At 45.6% G+C, this 20,879-nt stretch overlaps 3 protein-coding genes across 4 annotated transcripts in view; 2 read left to right on the top strand and 1 right to left on the bottom strand.

Annotated features, from left to right (window-relative positions):
• Positions 1 to 20,879, bottom strand: part of LOC134491915 (zinc finger protein 420-like) — a 363,546-nt gene that overhangs the window by 180,297 nt on the left and 162,370 nt on the right. The gene's annotated exons all lie outside the window — the stretch shown is intronic.
• Positions 713 to 1,788, top strand: LOC134492013 (zinc finger and SCAN domain-containing protein 16-like). 2 transcript variants are annotated; one of them, XM_063296138.1, is made up of 2 exons: positions 713 to 1,161; positions 1,474 to 1,788. In XM_063296138.1, exons 1-2 carry the CDS (start codon positions 757 to 759, stop codon positions 1,621 to 1,623), a joined length of 555 nt encoding a protein of 184 aa, XP_063152208.1. In that variant the 5' UTR covers positions 713 to 756; the 3' UTR covers positions 1,624 to 1,788. The 2 variants fall into 2 exon arrangements, with proteins under 2 accessions (XP_063152208.1, XP_063152209.1); XM_063296139.1 differs by having other exon boundaries at positions 1,734 to 1,785.
• Positions 1,830 to 20,844, top strand: LOC134492351 (zinc finger protein 493-like). Its single transcript, XM_063296525.1, has 6 exons — positions 1,830 to 2,001; positions 3,420 to 4,282; positions 13,168 to 14,911; positions 19,934 to 20,093; positions 20,206 to 20,665; positions 20,779 to 20,844. Exons 1-6 carry the CDS (start codon positions 1,851 to 1,853, stop codon positions 20,842 to 20,844), a joined length of 3,444 nt encoding a protein of 1,147 aa, XP_063152595.1. The 5' UTR covers positions 1,830 to 1,850.

Genomic DNA, 20,879 nt, shown 5'->3' with positions numbered 1-20,879 from the left:
CCGAGGAGGTGAGAACGTGTGACCTGGCCAGATTCAGTTCGATTCAGCACTTTGCATGCAAGTTCCGAACTGGGTCCCAGGACCTCCAGGTAAAAGGGAAAGCAGAGTTGGGTTTTCTAGCCAAATCCAGATCCAGACTGGGAGTGCTCCATCTGTAGCCTCCATGTTATATTTTTGGGAGGAGTCCGGCCTCTTTGTGTTGCCCACACAAGGGCAACGGTTCCCAGTTCCTTTTCTAAGGTGGCTTTTCATGGCATACATGGAAGGACATTTGAGAGAGTCGGTTGCTGCCATTCAGAGAGTGAAGTTCCTGGGTGGATGGAGCCTTAGCTGGATTAAACGCCAGATCTCTCCCTACGGTGATGGCTTGCTTGCATCTTTCTTTCCTTCAGGCAGAAAGACAAGAGATGCCTTAGGATTTGGGGAGGAGGATTTTTATTAAAGAGCCAAAAGGGCTGAAGGATAGCATCCTGGTCAGCAGTTCTCTGTATTTCTAGCCATTTATTTTCCTTTCCATCCAGATACATACCTGGAAGCATCTTTTTCCCTTCATGGATTTCATTTTCTGCAGTTGAAAATTACTTGTACGCAAAGAGGACTGAGAGTTGTCCACGGTCTCTTCATGTGGTTAAAGTCCTATCAAAAAAAGTAACTTTGGATCCTGGAAAAACGTTGGTTCAATTTCAAAAATAATAAAGGTGGGATAAAAATTAAATTAAATAAACAAACAAACTTATATTAGAGAAGGCAGAGAAAATGGATTCACGGTACCCACCAGAGGAAGGAGCAGGAAAAGGTCCTTGTATTGCTCAGCCTGAGATCAGAGGAGGAAGAACTGGGCAAAATAATGTTGTTGAAGAAACCATCCATTTGCATGATAAGTGCCAGCACTTCAGTGACTTCCAGTACGAGGAGGTTGCAGGGCCACGAGAGATGTGCAGCCAGTTGTACCACCTTTTCAGTCAGTGGCTGAAGCCAGAGAGGAGCACAAAATCTGAGATGATAGATCTCATGGTTCTGGAACATTTCCTGGCCATCCTGCCCCCAGAGGTGAAGAGCTGGGTCAGGGAATGTGGAGCAGAGACCAGCTCCCAGGCAGTAGCTCTAGCAGAAGGCTTCCTCTTGAGCCAAAGAGAGAGAAAGAAGCAGGAAGACCTGCAGGTGAGAAGATTTCATGCTCCAAACAGATAATATTCTTGAATGCTTAAGTGTTTCACTACCCTTGTTTTCTGGACTTAAAGTATGAATGCAGTAATTAATTACTTAATAGAAGCTATACTTAACTAAGTATCTAGGAGCAACAATTAACTGCTTAGGCAAATTACTCCATTGCCACTTTCAGAGTCAAATGATTGTAATAGCATCATCTGTTGGCATTGCTGAACATACTAAGTTGTGAAGTTGGAGGGGAAGGGGAAGAATCCATCTCTTTGAGTTACCTTAACACTTCTTTGCTCTTGGATGGTATTTCAGTCCCAGGGATCCTTCATGGAGGTGGTCACTGGAAGCTCCAAGACAAGGGCACGTTCCTCTCAGGGAATGGCAGTTTCCCAAGAAGACCCAAGTAAGAACACCTTAATGGGTAAGAAAAGGTTTCTTCCAAACAGTTTGAAGCTCTTGTGAGAGATTCTACCTATCTCTCATTCTCTGCAACCTCTTATGTATAGTTTCTCCCCCAGATTTTAATTATGCTTTCAAAAAGTCTTCTTCCACCAATTTTGGTCCTCTCACAGGGAACAGAACTAAATTGCTGGTGTTTGTAGAATTGTCTTCTCAGGGTAACAGAGCAGAAACTAATTGGAGATTTGCGAGTTATGAGAGGGAACTTGGAAGAGCCTTCCTGTGCCTGTATGTTTATAGGGATTTCTTTTTCCTGTCCTATATGCTTCAAGGAGCTGGCTCTGTTTTCTGACAAAGGGGATTGGGAGCCACTGGATCCTGAGCAAAGAGGCCTGCAAGGGGAAATCATGCTGGGGAATTCAAGGAATGTGGCTTTTCTGGGTAAGGGAATAAAGAGAAATAGGTATTCTGCCAGAAATAGAGAGGTATTTGTTAAATTAGAATTGATTACACTGGTTCTAGAAGGTTGAGAAAGGCTGACATAGGCTATAATAGCAGAAACTTGAAAGCCTACCAGAGTTTCCCCTGACAGCACCCAGTCTAAGCTCATGTTTTACTAATGGTTGCCATAGATCTTGTCCAGGATCATCTCCTTGTTCCTCTATAGGACCTCAGCATAAGAAGAGATTGACGGGGACCTGCTTAGATGTATGGTATAGCCAATTCTCATCTAGGATTTGTGGAAGCTTTTAAGTGGATTTTGCATTTTATATTTAATCTCATCAGAAACAAATTGGCAAATGAGCATCAGATGATAAAAGATGCTGATTTTCAACTTAGTACCCTACACTTTAGGCCACAGATTTTACTCTTGACTCAGTTGAAAAATAAACTGAAATTTGCTGCCATCAGATTTGGAGATGTTCTACAAGGAGATTGAAGAATTCATGGAGAATCTATTAATGGCTATGAGTAATAATGACTGATTGCTGCCTCTGGGTACATATCTTGAATATCAGCTGGTAGGGAGAAAGAGCAGAAGAATGCTATTACTGTCTGATCTGTGCGAGCTTCCTGAATGTATCTGATTACAGTATTTAATATAACCCAATTTATTTGGGTTATAAATTTACAAAAAAAAGTAGAAGGCAGAACTGCACTTCACATAAGCACATTTATGCTTATGCAACTCTACAGGCTATAAAAGGTAAAGGTAAAGGTTTCCCCTGACATTAAGTCCAGTCGTGTCCGACTCTAGGGGGCGGTGCTCATCTCCGTTTCAAAGCCGAAGAGCCGGTGTTTGTCCGTAGACACTTCCGTGGTCATGTGGCTGGCATGACTAAACGGAACGCCGTTACCTGCCTGCCGAAGCGGTACCTATTAATCTACTCACATTGGCATGTTTTCGAACTGCTAGGTTGGCAGGAGGTGGGACTAGCAACGGGAGCTCACCCCATCACACAGATTCGAACCGCCGACCTTCTGATCGGCAAGCTCGGCAGCTCAGCGGTTTAACCCGCAGTGCCACCGCATCCCCTATAAAGCCTACCCAAAATTTAATCTTCTACAATTAATGTACAAAAGACTTCCTATAGTTTGATTTTTCTTTTCTTTGTCTAGACATTCTTCAAATCTGTTTATCTAGTATAATGGAAATTTAAACAACAGTCATATTGTAAGGAATAAATGTTTCATATTGGTACATTGTGAAACATCAAACATAGCCCAGTGATCTTTGTCTCAAATTATACAAAGAGGAAAGAAAAGTTTGTAAAAGAAAGAAGAGGTTGTTTGATCCATGATAGCTTTGTAAGTTTTTGCCTTACTCTAATAGTATTTTTTTTCATTGTTCCCTGAAGCAGATGATGGGCAGGAGAAGAAGAATAATGAAAAATCAACTATGTTGCATTTGCAAACAATCAAGCATGAACTACAAGAAGAGGTGTTTCAAAATCAGTGGGGATCGAAAAGACCTGAAGAAAACAGATCAAGTAACAGCAGGGAAAAATCATCTACTTCTCAAAGTGCAGAAATTCATGGCTATCCAGTTGAACATCAAAAAGGAAATAAAAGAGAAAAGCGTCTAGAGCATGGGAAAACATTCAAAGATAAATCTGATTTAAGTAAACGCTACAGAACCCAGACAAAAGAGAAACCATATGAAATAGAACATGGAAAAAATTACGATCAGAGCTTCTCTTCTAATTTATATCGAAACATGTCCTCAGGAAAGAAACAATATAAATGCATGGAATGCGGAAAAAACTTCAACCATTCAAGTTCCCTTACTACCCATAAAAGGATCCACACAGGCGAGAAACCATTTAATTGTACAGTGTGTGGAAAGAGCTTCAGTATGAGCAGTTCCCTTATATCCCACAAAAGGATACACACGGGGGAGAAGCCATATAAATGCATGGAGTGTGGAAAAAACTTCAGTGGCTTGAGTTCATTTACTTCCCATAAAAGGATCCACTCCGGAGAGAAACCATATAAATGCACGGAGTGTGGGAGGAGCTTCAGGGGCTTGAGTTCATTTACTTCCCATAAAAGGATCCACTCCGGAGAGAAACCATATAAATGCACGGAGTGTGGGAAAGACTTTCGTAAGAGCGATCATCTTACTATCCATAAGAGGATCCACACAGGGGAGAAGCCATACAAATGCATGGAATGTGGAAGGAGCTTTACTCGCAACAGTCAACTTACTTACCATAAAACAGTCCACACAGGGGAGAAACTTCTAAATTCATAAAAGTGTGGAAAGAATTTCAGGAACTCCCATGCTGAAGATCATCTGATCATGATGCAGAAACGTAATGTAACGGTAGTGGACTAGAAAAAAATTATTAATATCTTGCTAGTTGAAGGAAGGGGAAGACAATTGGTAAGGTGGCAGACAGGGCAAAGGAGAATATACAGTAGGAAAGTCCTTGGAGCTACAACTTAATACTAGAGACAGGTGAAGATAACGAACATCTGGGTTCAACCTGGCCTGATGGTACCTAACTACACATCAAATGCATATTATTGCAGTGGGACGCATCAGGGTACCAACTTTTAATCGTAAACCTTAGCTACCTAGTGGGAAAGTGAAGGCTTTCTTATAAAAAATAATTTCCTCTATACTGTATTGGGTTAGTGTTGCCTAAAGTCTCTGTGGTAGAGTAACAGTTGGACCGGGGATGCAAATGGAGGCCCCTCTGCTTGTCTGCTGAACCTTTCTCCCCCTTTGCAGCGGGGCCGTCCCTCTCTTTTCTTGTACGTGTCTGTTTCCCTGTGTGAGAGATTGTAGGAGCGCTGTTAGCCTACGGTAGCCAAAAATCAGGAGTCTGATGACACCTTTTCTCACTAATACATTTTACTGAAATGCATAATTTGTTAGCTGGAAAAGGTGTCACCGGCTCCTCCTACATGTGAGAGAATGGTTGATATGTAGGAATCACTTAGTTTGGCTCTTTATTTTACTGACAGTTTGTTTTTATGCGCTTTCATTCATGTACATTTACTATTTTGCCCTGTTTTGGAATATGATTTCTGACAGGCATACACACACAGATAAACATATTTGCACACTCACACGCATGTGGGTTGCATTCACACGTTTATTGGGAGGGAATGAATGTGCAAGATTTGTTTCACCTGGAATTGGCATTCCAAGTTGGACATTGTGAGCAATCTAGGTATTACACAGTACATTTGTTTTTTCTGCCTCTACACATTCCTTTTTTTGATGGCATCTTCTTAAATTAATGGTTGCTTTTTCTTTGGAGTAAATATTAGAATTATAATAGATCAAGAGACATTATCAACTACTTAAGAGCCAGTAAGAAAAAAATGCAATGGCCTTTAACCCAAACTTCTCCAAATTCACTGTCAGCTTCACAGGACACAGTCTTTAAGTATGCTGTATTTGGGGAGGGGGGTCACAGGTGTGTCACGGATCCTGATTTGAGCAGGAGCGTCCCAATTTAAGGTGGATCCTCCATTTTGAAAAAGGTGCCCTGGTAAAATCTCAGGCTGGTGACTTTACTGAGCAGTTGGCATTTGGCAGTGATGGTAGAAGGGCTTTCGTTGCACCAGAGAAAAGGAAAGATGCCGTGGGGGGGTTCTGTGGGTGCTGTGATTGGGGATGCGGCAGGGACAGGGGTGCCAGCCACAAGGAAACTGGGAGCCCTGGTTGAGTCCAGTGTATGGGTTCTAGAGAGTGAAGTCAAGCACCATAACCAGTTTAATAATCCAGTTCAAAGCAGATAAAAGTTTAAACCATCACTCAATCCTCCAGTATAAAGTTGTCTTGTTGCAGTTTCCTATCTTTTGTTCCCCATGTTTTGCTGAAGCAGGGAGTTCAATAAAAATTCAGAAAATGGAATGCCAGTGGGTTTTGTGGTACATTGTGGTTTCTTGATCTCTGTGGTGGGATGTGTAATGTAGAGATTAATTATTTTATTTATTTATTTTCTCTCCCACCTTTATTATTTTTATAAATAACTCGAGGTGGTGAACATACCAAATACTCCTTCCTCCTCCTCTTTTCCCCACAACAACAGCCCTGTGAAGGGGGTTGGGCTGAGAGAGAGGGACTGGCCCGAGGTCACCCAGCCGGTTTTCATGCCTAAGGCGGGACTAGAACTCTCCTACCACGCCTGATTGGCTCTTGGGCTGAGAGAGAGGGACTGGCCCGAGGTCACCCAGCCGGCTTTCATGCCTAAGGTGGGACTAGAACTCTTAGTATGCTGGTTTCTAGCCGGTTGCCTTCGCCACTAGACCAAAGTGGCTCTCTATAATGTATATAAGATCACAGTGAATTTCATCTCTGGTGAGTCCTTGGAAGAATGCAGAGGTGCTTTGCCATTGCTGATTCTGGGATGTTTCTTCCTACTTTTCTCTTTAGCCTACGTCCATGAGATTTTCTGGTGGTCTCCTGTTCAAAGCAAGGGTAGCCAAGTCCAGCCAGCATGACTGGCAGTAGCTGTCTGCCTTGTGGACTTGTGGCTGAAGCCAAGGCAGGGCTAGTTGGCTTGGACAGGACACCAGAAGGAAATTTCAAGCTTCCAAGCCCCAAGCAATACTTCCTTCCTTCCTTCCTTCCTTCCTTCCTTCCTTCCTTCCTTCCTTCCTTCCTTCCTTCCTTCCTTCCTTCCTTCCTTTATTAAATTTATGCACTGCCCATCACTATAAAAGTGACTCTGGGTGGCTTACAGATCAGAAATACAAAACCATTATAGAAATAGAAAAAGTACAAAAAATAGAAGAAAAAAGAGGGAAACTAAAAGTCGGAGAGAGCATCTTAAGCCACCAACCACCCCCAGGGCTGCCTAATATTACTAAACATTACATTGAATGAGAGCCAGTTTGGTCTAGTGGTTCAGGCTCCAAGCTAGAAACCAGGAGTCCGAGTTCTAGTCCTGGCTTAGGCATGAAAGCCGGCTGGGTGACCTTGGGCCAGTCGCTCGCTCTCAGCCCAAGAGCCAATCAGGCGTAGTAGGAGAGTTCTAGTCCCGGCTTAGGCACGAAAGCCGGCTGGGTGACCTTGGGCCAGTCGCTCGCTCTCAGCCCATGATGTTGGCCTTGGGCAATAAGCTGGTCGGTCAGTTCCTGTCACAACCAGAGGATCAACATTCAGTTGATCCAAAAAAGCAGACCCTACACCTGCGGAAAAAATGCTTGGAATTAAAATAACCTAAATATTAAATAATAAAATGATAGCCCTCTACCCAACAGAAAAGAAAATTTAAAATCCTCCAAGCTCTAATGAGCTTTTTCATCCAATCCAGTGACAGCCAGAACAGTGAACAGTTGCTTAGGGAGAGGAGAGGAGAGGAGAGGAGAGGAGAGATGACATGAGATTGAGAGCCAGTGTGGCGTAGAGGTTAAGGCACAAGGCTGGAAACGAGGAGACTGTGAGTTCTAGTGCCACCTTAGGCACAAGGCCAGCTGGGCGATCCTGGGCCAGTCCCCCTCTCTCAGCCCTGGGAAGCAGGCAAGGGCAAACCACTTCTGAAAAACTGCCAAGGAAACTGCAGGGATTTGTCCAGGCAGTCACCAAGAATCAGAAACTAACTTGAAGGCACAGCAAAGAGAGAGAAAGCACCACAACGGGCCATTTATTAAACTCTTGGAAAAAACAGGAGAATCCTGACTTGCTTACAGGCCCGGAATCAGTTTTCCTTCTAAAAGAGTTGCTCTCATCAAACTTTTGTCCTGCCGCCAGATTTGGTTTTCCTTAAAAGGGGTTGGCGGGGCGGGGCGGGGCGGGGCAGAAATCCCCAAGTAGTGCAGGGATGAGATGCTCTGCAGAAAGCCCCAGCGGACCAGAAAAGCTGCTTACTGCGCCCGTGAGCTCCTGCCCCCCATCTCCCCTCCTCCTGTCATTCCTCGACATCTGCGCCCCCTTTCCTCCCGTCGCCCCCGCCCTTTCCTCCGGGCATCGCACGCAGGATCCGCCAGGTGGCGCGTCCTTGCAAGCGCCCGCCCCGGCCTGTTCCGCCGACAAGGCGCCCAAGAGCGCCTGCCCGGGAAGCATCCAGCCGGAGTTGCACCCGCAGCTGAGCGGGGCCGCTGAGGGCCAGGCGCTCCCCGCTCCCCGCTCCCCGCTCCCCTTGCGCGGGCAGACAAGAGTGGCGGCGGCGGCGGCGGCCCCGGCGGAAAAGGAGCCCCGCCGCGCGGGAGGCCGTGCTTGCTCCGCCGGCGAGCCCTGATCGCGCGCCCGGACCCTCTTCCAGGTCCTTCTTCCAAATCGGAGGGTTAGATGGAGCGCGGGGGGCGGGGGGGGCGGAAGCGTGGAGCTCGGACTCTCATTCAGCTTTGCCTCGTTCCTTCGTGCCTTCCTTGGGCGGCAGATGTTTCTCAAGGGGGGGAGCCATTGTCATTGCCTGCAGACTTAGACTGACGATAGGGTTGCGGCGGGCGGGGCGCTGCTGCTGCTGCTGCTGCTTTTATCCTGGAAAAACCCAACAGGCGGATGAGGGTTGGGGAGGGAGGCGAGGAGGCGCAGGGAGGAGCGGGGGGGGGGCGAGGTCGGACCCCAGCTTGGCTCCGCTCCGCGGGGTCCCTTCCTTGCAATTCTTGGGCAGCTCCGATCCGCGGGTGCAGCCGGGGCGGCCCGCGGGGCTTGCCAGACCTTCCCTGCCCCGCTCCTTGGGAAGGAGCTTCGGGCTGCTTCCCTTCGGCTCTGAGCCGGCCTGGGACTGCTCCCCTTTTCTGTTTCCGGTCTAGGTGCTGGAGAACCTGTCGACAGGCAGAAAGCACCCCACCCCCAGCACCCGCACCCCCGAGGTCCAGCCTCTGCTGCTCCCACTCAAGGAATCCATTTTGGGGGTGTAGAGAGGGCTAATCCAGGGAAGCACCTCCTGGATTAAAGACTGGAATCTTTGCAAGCTCAGAGGATCTTGGGCTGGGAAAATCTCCCTACTGCCTGAAGCTTTCAGAGTCAGGGAGACCACAGAGAGCCTGCAGATCAGTGGCTCCACTCAGCATAAGACCGATTCCTTTGGGAACAGGAGGGAGGGGAGCAGCACCCCATCTAAGCGGGACCCTGATTCTGGGTCCCCCCAAAGTGTTATTCTCAGTGGATATTTGTAAAGTGATTCCAAAGGGCAGAGGCTGGGAAACGATAACTTTCGGTCAATGCTTTGGAATGCTACCAGTGTTTCTGACTTAATTTTCTTTTCTGGCTTAGCTTGAAAGCAGCTTCCCCACCTTCCACTGTGTGCAAAGTTTCCTGATTTCTGGAGAGTGGATAGCCCACCCTTTAAGGTGGCTCAACTTCTAGTCATTCTCCTCCTACGAAGGAATGTTGCTTTCTAAATCCAGCAGAGCCTTCAGATTTGGTTGGAACAGCTTTTCAGCATAGAGAAAAATGGCGTCACAAGACACAGCAGGGGAAGGAGAAGGATCCCATAGTGTCCTGGTTGGAACTAGTGGGGAATTCTGGGAAAGAACAAAGCAGAACGTCCTGGAAGAAGAAACCACCAGTTGGGTGGTGCAACATCGTCAGTTCAGGGAGTTCTGCTACCAGGAGGCTGAGGGGCCCCGAGAAGTTTGCAGCCGACTCCACCGCCTTTACCATCAGTGGCTGAGGCCAGAGAAGCACACCAAAGCCCAGATGCTGGACCTGGTGGTCCTGGAGCAGTTCCTGGCCGTCCTGCCCCCCGAGATGGGGAGCTGGGTGCGGGAGTGCAGAGCCGAGACCAGCTCCCAGGCGGTGGCCCTGGCGGAAGGCTTCCTCCTGAGCCGGGCGGAAGAGCAGAAGGAGCAGGGAGAACTGTGGGTAAGAATAGGTCACCATGGTTCTTCAAAAGGGTCAAGGCATGAAAAACGGTATTATTTTTTCTTCTATAAGCTTTCCTTGTGGGTGCTACTGCCATGGGTGGGTACTTGATTTCTCCTTTGGACAGATGATTGTGTTGCCTCCCTCCTGTCAATTTTCCAGGACTTGTGAGAATTCCAAGTCTGGAAAATTGACAGGAGGGAGGCAAACACAACACAGAGGAGATTGTGGAGTCGGGGGCAAGGGATAGTAACGTATTCTTTCTTCTTTTCTCTTGGCTGCTGCTCCAGATTCGGGGGGCTTTCGTGGAGATGGCCACCGAACCTCCCAGAGCATGGGTGGATGTATTATATCCCCTTAAGGAGCTGGTTGGGGGGATCTCCCAGGAGGATCCATCTCAGAGCACATCAGGTAAAGTAGGAGCCCTTTCTGATATAGTGGACCCTTTGGGACTTTGCACTGTCTGAACTTGTTTCCTTTAGGAGCTTCAGTTACATGCCGTAGCTGTGTGTGGAAGAATAGCTATGGTTTATAGCTATGCTCCAGAATATACTAATGCTGTTTTTAAATATGTACTCCCTCAACTTTTGTCTTACTGTCAGAGAACAGAGCAACACTGATGGTACCTTTAGAAACATCTCTTCTTTGTGGTGGAGCAGGAACAGCAGTTGGGCTTCAAACTCAGGTAGGAAGAGGATGCCTCCCTTCCTCCGTATTCTACGGCTATGCTAAAGGTAAAGGTAAAGGTTTCCCTTGACATTAAGTCCAGTCGTGTCCGACTCTAGGGGGCGGTGCTCATCTCTGTTTCAAAGCCGAAGAGCCGGCGTTTGTCCGTAGACACTTCCGTGGTCATGTGGCTGGCATGACTAAACAGAACGCCATTACCTGCCCGCTGAAGTGGTACCTATTAATCTACTCACATTGGCATGTTTTCAAACCGCTAGGTTGGCAGGAGCTGGGACTAGCAACGGGAGTTCACCTTGTTACGCGGATTCGAACTGCCGACCTTCCGATCGGCAAGCTCAGCGGTTTAACCCGCAGTGCCACCGCGTCCCTTCTACGGCTATGCTACTCTCTCCAAAACTCTGAGTCCTTTTTGCCAGAGTGAATTCCTTCCATTGTATTAGCTTCAATCTAACCAATTTTTCAGAACAGGAGCAGCTTGCAGTGATCTGATGAGAAGCCCATTGGATGGCATCTCATGATACGTCTTGAAGAACTTTTCCAGCAGTTCATTTAGATGTTGAATGAGGACTCTGCTGAGCCCTGAGGGACAACATAAGCCACAGGTTAAAATGTCAAACAGGAATCTCCCAACACTTTGTGGAGTAAGCCACTTTCCAGGAAGGGTTGCAAGTCATGATCAGTGGTGCCTCCAAGGCCTGTCTCATCAGTTGTTTCCCAAAGATACTGGACTTGCTGCCACTGAAGAGGTTTGAAGATCCTGCACAATCAGCAAAATTTATTCAGTAAGATAGAGCAGGGTTTTCCAAACAGTTCTCCCCAGAACCTTAGAATTCCATGAGAACTTGATGGGGTTCCATGAGATTCAAAAGGCAAACAAACATTTATGCAGCTAATTTTTACAGTGGAACTTTGCCTCTTGATCCTGTCTTAACTAACAGGTTCTGTGGCCTCAAAAGTTTGAAAACCTGTAGAGACGGAGAACTTACAGTACTTTCTGGACCTGTAAACAGTCTTAACTGATAGAAAAACCTCTGCTGTTGGAGTTTGTTCAGGAGAAAGAGTACATTCAAATACTTCCTGGGACGGTTCATTAATTAGGAATGTTTTCTTCCTGTTTCAGAATCCTATGTCTTTTGAGGATGTAGCTGTATTTTTCTCTAAGGAGGAGTGGGCTCTGCTGGATTTTGATCAAAGAACCCTCTACAGGGAGGTCATGAAGGAAATTTCTGGGAACGTAGCCTGCATGGGTAAGGGATCCTCTTTGTTCTAGGCTCAGATAGGGTAAGGTAAGTCAAGAGTAACCAACTTACCTGCTTCTTAGAGCAAATGCTGGTTTATTCTTTTCTCCAGTGGAAGAGAGCATCCTTAACTGCATTACTTCTCCCACTCCCCTTGGTAGGAAGGGCTAAAATCTGTGTACGGTCTTTGGAGAGAGAGATAGCATCCTCCCAGTGAGCTTCTGGTCTTGCCTTTCCTGGTTTTCCTATTGCCTTAGGAGCTGCTATCACTCTTTTCTTTTATTTCTATATTGATGGAGTTTGAAAAGTAACTACCTCAAGGGATGAAACTCCTAGAAATTGGGCTGGACTCTGTTTGGCTAGATTCTTAGAATATTGGACTACTTAGCCAAATGTCCCTGCCATTTTCCCTAAAGCTTCCTTGGTTGCAACCGCCACCTGCAGATCCAGTGATAGCTGTGGAAGAAGGGGCACTCCCAGGCCAGGTAGCTACTTTTTTTAGCGTGCAGCTCCGTCCCAAACATCTTCAGTTCCAAAATCCAGGTTTCTCTTTATCTTATTTTAATTTCTTCTCCCTCATCCAGTTCATTATTGGATTAAGGCAAACTTCAAGAGTACCTATTGCTTCCTTGGAATTGATTAATAAAGAGCAATAGAGCTAGTGATAACAGGTTCCCCAACAGTGTCATGTTAACATTGAATTCCATGAGGGACAAGAACACCGTGGAACATGGTATATCAACTACTTGGATGTCAAAGAATAGTTCTCATTCTGGATAGCTAGATGACAAAAAGGATGGGAATTACAGTAAAACAGTGTCTCATTCATGGTTCTTCCACATGGTCCATAATAATGGAAGAAGAGGTGGGATATTGTAATGGTCAAATAGAAGATGCATCTAAGTGGATTTGCAATATGATGGCACTCTCAGTTTGTGTGTTAAAAAAATATAATGAATGATTCTGTTTTTGTCCAAAACAGGTGATGGACAGGAGAATGAGGATTATAAAGAACAAGCTATGGAGGTTTCCAGAACAGCCAAAATGAAAATTGGGGAAGGGAACTTTGGAAATCAGCATGGACTAGAACTGACAGAAGAAAATCAGTTCAGCAGTTGGGTGGGGAAAACTTCCCAATGTGCAGAAATCCACATCTTTCTGACCCAACAAGATGAGAAAGAAAAAATTTGTACAGGGTGTGGCAAAATGTTCAGAGATAAATCAGATTTATGTGAATATTGCAGAAACCAAAATAAACAGAAGCATTACGAATGCACAGAATATGGGAAAAGTTACAGTTGCAGCTTCCCTCGTACTTTACATCAAAATATCCACACTGGAGAAAAACCTTACAAATGCACCGAGTGTGGAAAAAGTTTCGGGTGGAACTGTCGCCTTACTTCTCATAAGAGGATCCATTCAGGGGAGAAACCATATAAATGCTTGGAGTGTGGAAAAAGCTTTAGTGGTTTGAGTTCATTTACTTCCCATAAAAGGATTCACTCAGGAGAGAAACCATATAAATGCTTGGACTGTGGAAAGAGCTTCAGCATGAGCAGTAATCTTACATCCCACAAGAGGACCCACACAGGGGAGAAACCATATACATGCCTGGAGTGTGGAAAGAGCTTCAGCATTAGTAGTTCACTTATTTCCCACAAGAGGATCCACACAGGGGAGAAACCATATCAATGCTTGGATTGTGGAAAGAGTTTTAGTATGAGCAGTAACCTTACATCCCACAAAAGGATCCACACAGGAGAGAAACCATATAAATGCCTGGATTGTGGTAAGACCTTCAGTAAAAGCAGTTACCTAACTTCTCATAAGAGGATCCACACAGGGGAGAAACCATATCAATGCATGGAGTGTGGAAAAAGCTTCAGGGGATTGAGTTCCTTCACTTCCCATAAAAGGATCCACTCGGGGGAGAAACCATATAAATGTATGGAGTGTGGAAAGAGCTTCAGTATGAGCAGTTCTCTTACTTCTCATAAAAGGATCCACACCGGAGAGAAACCATATAAATGCATATTGTGTGGAAAGAGCTTCCGCAAGAGTGATAATCTTACATGCCATGTGAGAAAACACACAGGGGAGAAACCATATAAATGTATGGAGTGTGGAAAGAGCTTCAGTACCAGTAGTGATATTACTTCCCACAAAAGGACTCACTCAGGGGAGAAACCGTATAAATGTCTGGAGTGTGGAAAAAGCTTCAGGGGATTGAGTTCCTTTATTTCCCATAAAAGGATCCACTCAGGAGAGAAACCATATAAATGTATGGAATGTGGAAAGAGCTTCAGTATGAACAGTTCTCTTAATTCTCATAAAAGGATCCACACACGGGAGAATCCATATAAATGTATGGAGTGTGGGAAGAACTTCAGTAAGAGTGGTCACCTTGCTTCTCATAAAAGAATCCACACAGGAGAGAAACCCTATAAATGTCTGGAGTGTGGGAAAAGTTTTAGTGGCCTGAGTTCCTTTAATTCCCATAAAAGAATCCACTCAGGGGAAAAACCATATAAATGTATGGAATGTGGGAAGAGCTTCAGCATGAGTAGCTCTCTTACTTCTCATAAAAGGATCCACACAGGAGAGAAACCATACAAATGCGTGGAGTGTGGAAAGAACTTCAGTAAGAGCAGTTCCCTTACTTCTCATAAAAGGATCCATACAGGGGAGAGACCATATAAGTGCATGGAGTGTGGAAAGAGTTTCAGTATGAGCAGTAACCTTACTTCTCATAAAAGGATCCACTCTGGGGAGAAGCTGTACAAATGCTTGGAGTGTGGAAAGAACTTCAGATGGAGCAGCCGTCTGATTTCCCATAAGCGGATTCACTCAGGGGAAAAGCCATATAAATGTTTGGAATGTGGAAAGAGTTTCAGTGGCTTGAGTTCCTTTAATTCCCATAAAAGAATCCACACAGGGGAGAAACCGTACGAATGCATAGAGTGTGGAAAGAGTTTCAGTACAAGTAGTGCCCTTATTTCCCACAAAAGGATCCACACAGGAGAGAAACCATATAAATGTATGGAGTGTGGAAAGAGCTTCAGTAAAAGCAGTTCTCTTACTTCCCATAAACGGATCCACACAGGAGAGAAACCATACACGTGCCTAGAATGTGGAAAAAGCTTCAGTATGAGTAGTAACCTCACTTCCCATAAAAGGATCCACACGGGGGAGAAACCATACAAATGCCTGGTGTGTGGAAGGAGCTTCCGGAAGAGTGATAACCTTACTTCTCATAAAAGGATACACATGGGATAGAGTCTCTGTAAATGCATAGACTGGGGAGTAAACTTTACCGATAGCAATCATTTTATTGACCCACACAGTGTATATAGAGTGGGGGCTGAGCTTCAGCAGCTTCCTCCTCTTAAAAATACTCAGTGCAAAGAAACTAGAAATACCTGAAGTGTGGGGAAAAAATTACCAGCGTGGTTACCTTACTTTGTATACAATGAAACCCACAGGAGACAATCGAAACATGCACTGACTTGGGAAAGAACTTCAGGCACTCCAGTTCTCAGGTGACGATCATTGTGTAGAAACGTGATGGGGCTGGGTGATGGACTAGAAACTGACTATGCCTGTCAAGATTGAAGGAAGGAGGAGAAAGGGAAGATAAGTTCTCTGAAATGCTTGCGTTGCCAGCTAATTTAGAATTTTCAGGACGGATACCGAAGCAGGAGGCCCTTAAAAGAGGTGCCAGGACCAAAACGATCAGCATTAAGTTTGTTTAAATTGTCCCCATTAATTACTTAAAGCACCAGGGGTCCTTCCCTAATTGCAAGGGTAGGCTCAAGTGGCTGGGACAGCCTCTGGAATGTGACTCACAAAGGGGCTGCTTTTTGTTGGGCAAGCCCTGCAACCGTGCTTTCCCCCTCCACCTCCAGAGTTGCTTAGTTTAGGCATCAGCAAAGGAAGGATGAGGATTAAGTATCTAGCAGGCACTTTTATCTAATTGGGGTTAGAGCTAGAAGTCTGTTATCTTACAGCTTGGAAGAGTAAATAGGATGAGCTAGCTTGTCTGAGCTGCCTCTCTCCCAGGTTTAATCGAAAAATGCGGGTCAATCATAGGATACAAGCAGGGCCGCAACTGAGGGAGGGGGCAAGTGGGGCATGTGCCCCGGGTGCCACGCTGGGGGGGCGCCAAAATGAGCACTGGGGGAGGGCACCAAAATGGGCACGGAATCCATGTTTGCCCCGGGTGACACAGACCCTAGTTGTGGGCCTGGACACAAGGGATAAGGTACATGGATAGGATCAGAGAGATTACAGAAAGTCTTCGTAAGAGCAACTTTTACCAGAGACAATTCGAAATGGCGAGCATTATTGCACTACCCAGAGTCTATCCTGACTTGATGACACCCACATAGCTGTATAAAACAAATGTATACATAACTCAATGGGATGCATCAGGCAACCCATTTTCCCCCCATGGATGATCTACCCTAATCACTCAGAGCAGTAGGGGGCTTTCCCTGTGAATGGGGACGAGGAGTTGAAAATAAGGAACTAAGTGAGAAATGCCAGGGGCTGGAGAGTTGGCTGTGAATTCTTTTCAACATTTCCCATCCCATAATCTTAAACCTAGCTCTGGATGTGAGGGATTGTGGCTTATCCCTGCTGCTCTGCTCTGCTGAAATTTTTACCCTTACTCTTAAGATTTTCTTTTCTTTCCCTTGTCCCATCTCCAGTTTTATTTTCCCCTGTCTTTCCAATGCAATTACCTGTTCTCCCATCTCCTTCCTCCTCTTTTTTTTTTCAAGTGGGAAAATGGGAGGAAGGTATGTGTTCAAGAGTGTGTGAGAGAAAATGGTTGATATAATTGATGGGGATCAATTACTTTGGTTCTTTATTTTACTAGCAATTTTTGATTAACTCATTATTTTGTCCTGGGAGTGTCCTTTTTTGGACTGTTGGCTTCTTGATTGATGTCTGTGTATATGTGTGTGTACACACAAACATACATATACCTGTATGTACATTTATTGGGTAGGAGGACATCTCCAGGACTCGTTTTGATTTTTATTCACCCTTTCTGGGCTTGCCTTTTTCTGGAGTGTAGCTTCTAATGATCACACACACCCATATGCAGAAGTGTCACAGGAAGGGAGGGGGAGAAGGGAGGAATCTCTAGGTTGCTTTCAGGTGGAGTTGGCTTCCTGAAGTTAACATTGTGGGTAACCTGGACATCACCAAGGATTTTGTTTTGTGTTTTTTTCCCCCTTTCTCTCTGCTCTTCCTTTTTGTGGGAAGAACATAGTCTTGAATCCATGGTCATATGCCTTTTAGCAGATACAGTAATGAGTCATTATTGGTTATTAAAAATCAGAAGAAGTCTGATAGCATCTTTTTGATTAACAAATTTTATTATTTATTAGTCTATAAAGGTGCTACTGGATGCTTTCTAATTTTGTGCTGCCATAGATTTACACAGCTCTTCTCCTACAATGTTGGATATTAAGAGACATGATTGGAATCAATCACTTAAGACTTTGAAACCACCTTTAGGAAATGCACTGCTTCTGACAGTGACCTCATCAAATTCACCACCAGACATGACCTCTCAGCAATTATGCTGAGACTGTCCTTAAACACTTCACAGCTTGGGAGGGGTCACAGGTCTGCTAACTGTCCTGATTTGAGGTGGGTCTTCTTTTTTGAAAGAGGTGCCTTGGTAAAATCCTAGGCGGGCAATTTAAACTAGGTAGTTGGTAGTGATGGCAGAAGAACCTTTGCTGGGGCAGGAGAGGAAGAGAAGGGAGGAGAGAAGAAGCCGTAATCCTCTGCCCTAACCCCTGGAATTGGGGGTGTCGCAGGAACAGAACTGGCAGCCACAAGGCTCCTCAGGCACCATGAGTCCAGAGTTGAAGTTCTAGAGGAATTAAATTAAGTAGTTTTGGAATCCAGTTCGAGGCAAAGATTCTCTGGTTTCTCTTTTTCAGGTTTGGAAAAGAATTTTTATTTTGAACTCCTTATTAACTCCTATCCAGGAGTTTCCTAGTTTAGATTTTATTTCCAAATTTTTATTCTTGCACTATATGTAAACAACATTTGAAATACTTAGTCTCTAAATATTTAGGGAGCAAAGAAGGCCCTTTCCTAATACCTCTATGATACTGACAGTCAGAATTTATTATCTCAGGCTTAGAGGATCTGTTCTCTTTTATTTTGAGCAAAGGAGCAAATTTCCTATCTACACTTATTTTCTCTAAATTCAGGATTTCCTTTACAAATGCTCATTTTAATGTACTTAGCTATCCAAGAGAAGGGATTTTCAAAGCACCAGTTTTCTAGTGGTATCTGTCCCTATAAATCTGGTACCTTGGAAACTGGCACATATCTTTCTCTACCGTAGTCTTTATCAAGATGTAAGGACAGAACTACTTCTGAAGTTCCCAGGAAGAAATGATTGCCCTACAGATGTGAGCCAAGCATAACTAAAATGGTTGTACTTTTTGAAAATACTGTTATTAGGAGAAGAGTCTGGTCTTTGTTGTTGTGTTTACCTTGATTGTGTTAAGCTAATTTTATCCATTTTAAAAATGAGAATCCAATTGTGGGGTTCACTGTATTTGTTGATGGGCCAAAGGCAGTAATAAAATAATTATTTGGTATTAATCTGAAGTGAAGGTGAAGCTTATCTCCTGCTGACTCTGTGGAATTATCCACACAGTTCATTTGTCAAGAATACAGAATTACTGTAATTTACCATTGTTAATTCTGGAATGATTTTTTTTTTAACTTTTCTGTCCAGTCTATAGCCCTGAGATTCCCTGATGGTTCCTATCCCAAGTACAAAGTAGACTCAGAGCAGTTTGGACAGGTGCTCCTTCTGCTATGCCCAAGAGACAGTTATGGTCAAACACATAACTGTTTAGAAAGTTACAACACTTCAAGTACTGATGAGCTTTTTGATCCACTGCAGTGATGACAGTATAGCTGCAACTTTTTTATAACTTTTAAAAATTATTATGTAATTTTCCTCCTATGGCCAATGTCAGTTTTAGTAACTTTTTGAGTAATGTGACTATTTTTGATCCCGAGATGTTTGCAGGTAGGGAATTGTTTTTCTACATAAAAAAGCCACAATTTTTCATGCTTTCTGCGTGGTTTCCTAAGAAATAGGGAGCCACAGTACAGTGTGATGGTTATATCATATTTACTGTATATCACATCATGGGATTGGAAGCACCTCTTACACATAATTTCTAAAGCATTCCCAGCCAGATTTATTTTACTTGGCATTTGATTAGTGCTTTTTTTAAAAAAATTGTTCAATTGTGTCCAATTCTCAGAGACTGCCTAGACTAGTTAGTCCTTGCAGTATTCTTGGCAAGATTTCAGAAGTGGTTTGCCATTGCCTCCTTCCTAGGGCTGAGAGAGGGGGACTGGCCCAAGGCCACCCAGCTGGCTTTGTGCCTAAGGCAGGACTAGAACTCACAATCTCCTGGTTTCTAGCCTGGTGCCTTAACCACTACATCAAACTGGCTCTCAATAATTAACTAGTGCTATTAACTATCTGCTCTAGATTAGGAAAGATGCATCTGGACTGAACACAGGATGTCCAACTTTATTTATTATAAATGAGAGTCACTGTAAAGCAGTGGGTAAACTGCTGGATTTCGGCTAGGGAGATCCAGATTCGGGTCATGTAATTTTGAGCTGGTCATGCTTTCTCAGCCCAACGTACCTGTCAGGTGTGTGTGAGGTTAATGCTACGGGAGACCCTGCCCTGAATTCTCTGAGGAAGCCGAGAGACTACATTATCATTCTGAAGGGAGTGTGATCCTCCATTTGAGAATAGAGAAAAAAGCTATTCCGTGCCTCCCCCTCCTGCAAAGCTTACCAACTGAGCTGGTTTTGAATGACCCCGACAGTCCCTCAGCATGAACCAAAGCTTTAAAAGACCACCTTGAAAACAATTAACCTCCAGGGCGGATCTTTCAATATCGGAGTTCCTTGTCGATATCACATCCTGGTTAGTATGCCTATACCTTAGCGCTTGTTTTGAATTTAAAAGGATAAAAAGATGCAAGCCACTTAAAGCACAATTCTAAGTGCTGTTTTCCAGAGATGATCAATGCGTGAAATAGCCAGATGAAGAGGATCAGCTCAATAACCTGCATAGCGGCAAAAATGCCATGATCCTCCGAACTAGACATACACCTGCAGGAAGCATCCCTCTCCAAGGCATTCGTAGCAGGAGGAGGCTTAGCGTTTGTGCCGTGGAATGTCTGGTACCAGAGTTTGGAGTCAGCAAGAACTCGATATAGTTCGTATACGATTTTGTGGACAGAGCCCCAGGTGAAGCAGAAAAGGTACTGCTTGTGTTCCCCTCTCGAGCCCCAGCCAGCCCTCCTCCCCTCCTGTCAACCATGGGCGCCCACTCCATTTTCCTTCCCGCTCTCGCCCCCCCGCCCCTTTTCCCAGGATTTGCCTGCAGGATCCGCTAGGTGGCGCCTCCTCGCAAACGACCTCGCCTGCCCGGTCAGCCAAAGGCGCGCCGCAGAGTCTGGCTGGGGAGGCGTCTCGCCGGGACTTGGAAGAGCGGGCCGGGGAGGGACACCCCCAGCCTAGGGAGACGCGCGCGCGCGCGCTCCCTCCGGGTCCGGGGACAGAGAGGGCGCGGGGGGTCCTCGTGCAGAAGGAACGCGCGCGGGAAGCCGCATCTGCTCCGCCAGCCACCCGGGGTCGCGCTCGCGGGGGCCGCGAGGAAGCCAAGCCCGGACCCTCCGCCAGGACCTCGGTCGCGATCGGGGGAGTCCCGGCGGGGAAAGCCCGTCGTCGTCGTGGCTGCTGCTTTCCCCAGCTGGCGCCCGGCAAGAGAAGCCCTTCCTTCTTCGGATCTTTCGTTGGCGTTTCCGTTGGGTCGCAGCGACAGGATGGAAAGGTCGCCGCCTATGTCCTAGGAAAGCCCAGGTGCAAATGGAGGGAGAGCTGGGGGTGCAAGGGCAGAGCCCAGGCTGGTTCAGCTCGGCCTGGCCCTTTCCCTGCAATTCCCAGGCAGGTCCCGAAGCTGCGGAAGCGAAGGCGGCCCTTGAGAAGCCCTTCCTTACTCGGTACCTGTAAGGAAGCATCGGGGGCTGGTGTTAGGGGGTGGCACG

Source organism: Candoia aspera, chromosome 2 (genome assembly GCF_035149785.1).
Source record: "Candoia aspera isolate rCanAsp1 chromosome 2, rCanAsp1.hap2, whole genome shotgun sequence".
NCBI classification, from domain to species: Eukaryota; Metazoa; Chordata; class Lepidosauria; order Squamata; family Boidae; genus Candoia; species Candoia aspera.
Note: the sequence above shows the minus strand (reverse complement) of the source record. Positions and strands in the feature narration are given on the sequence as shown.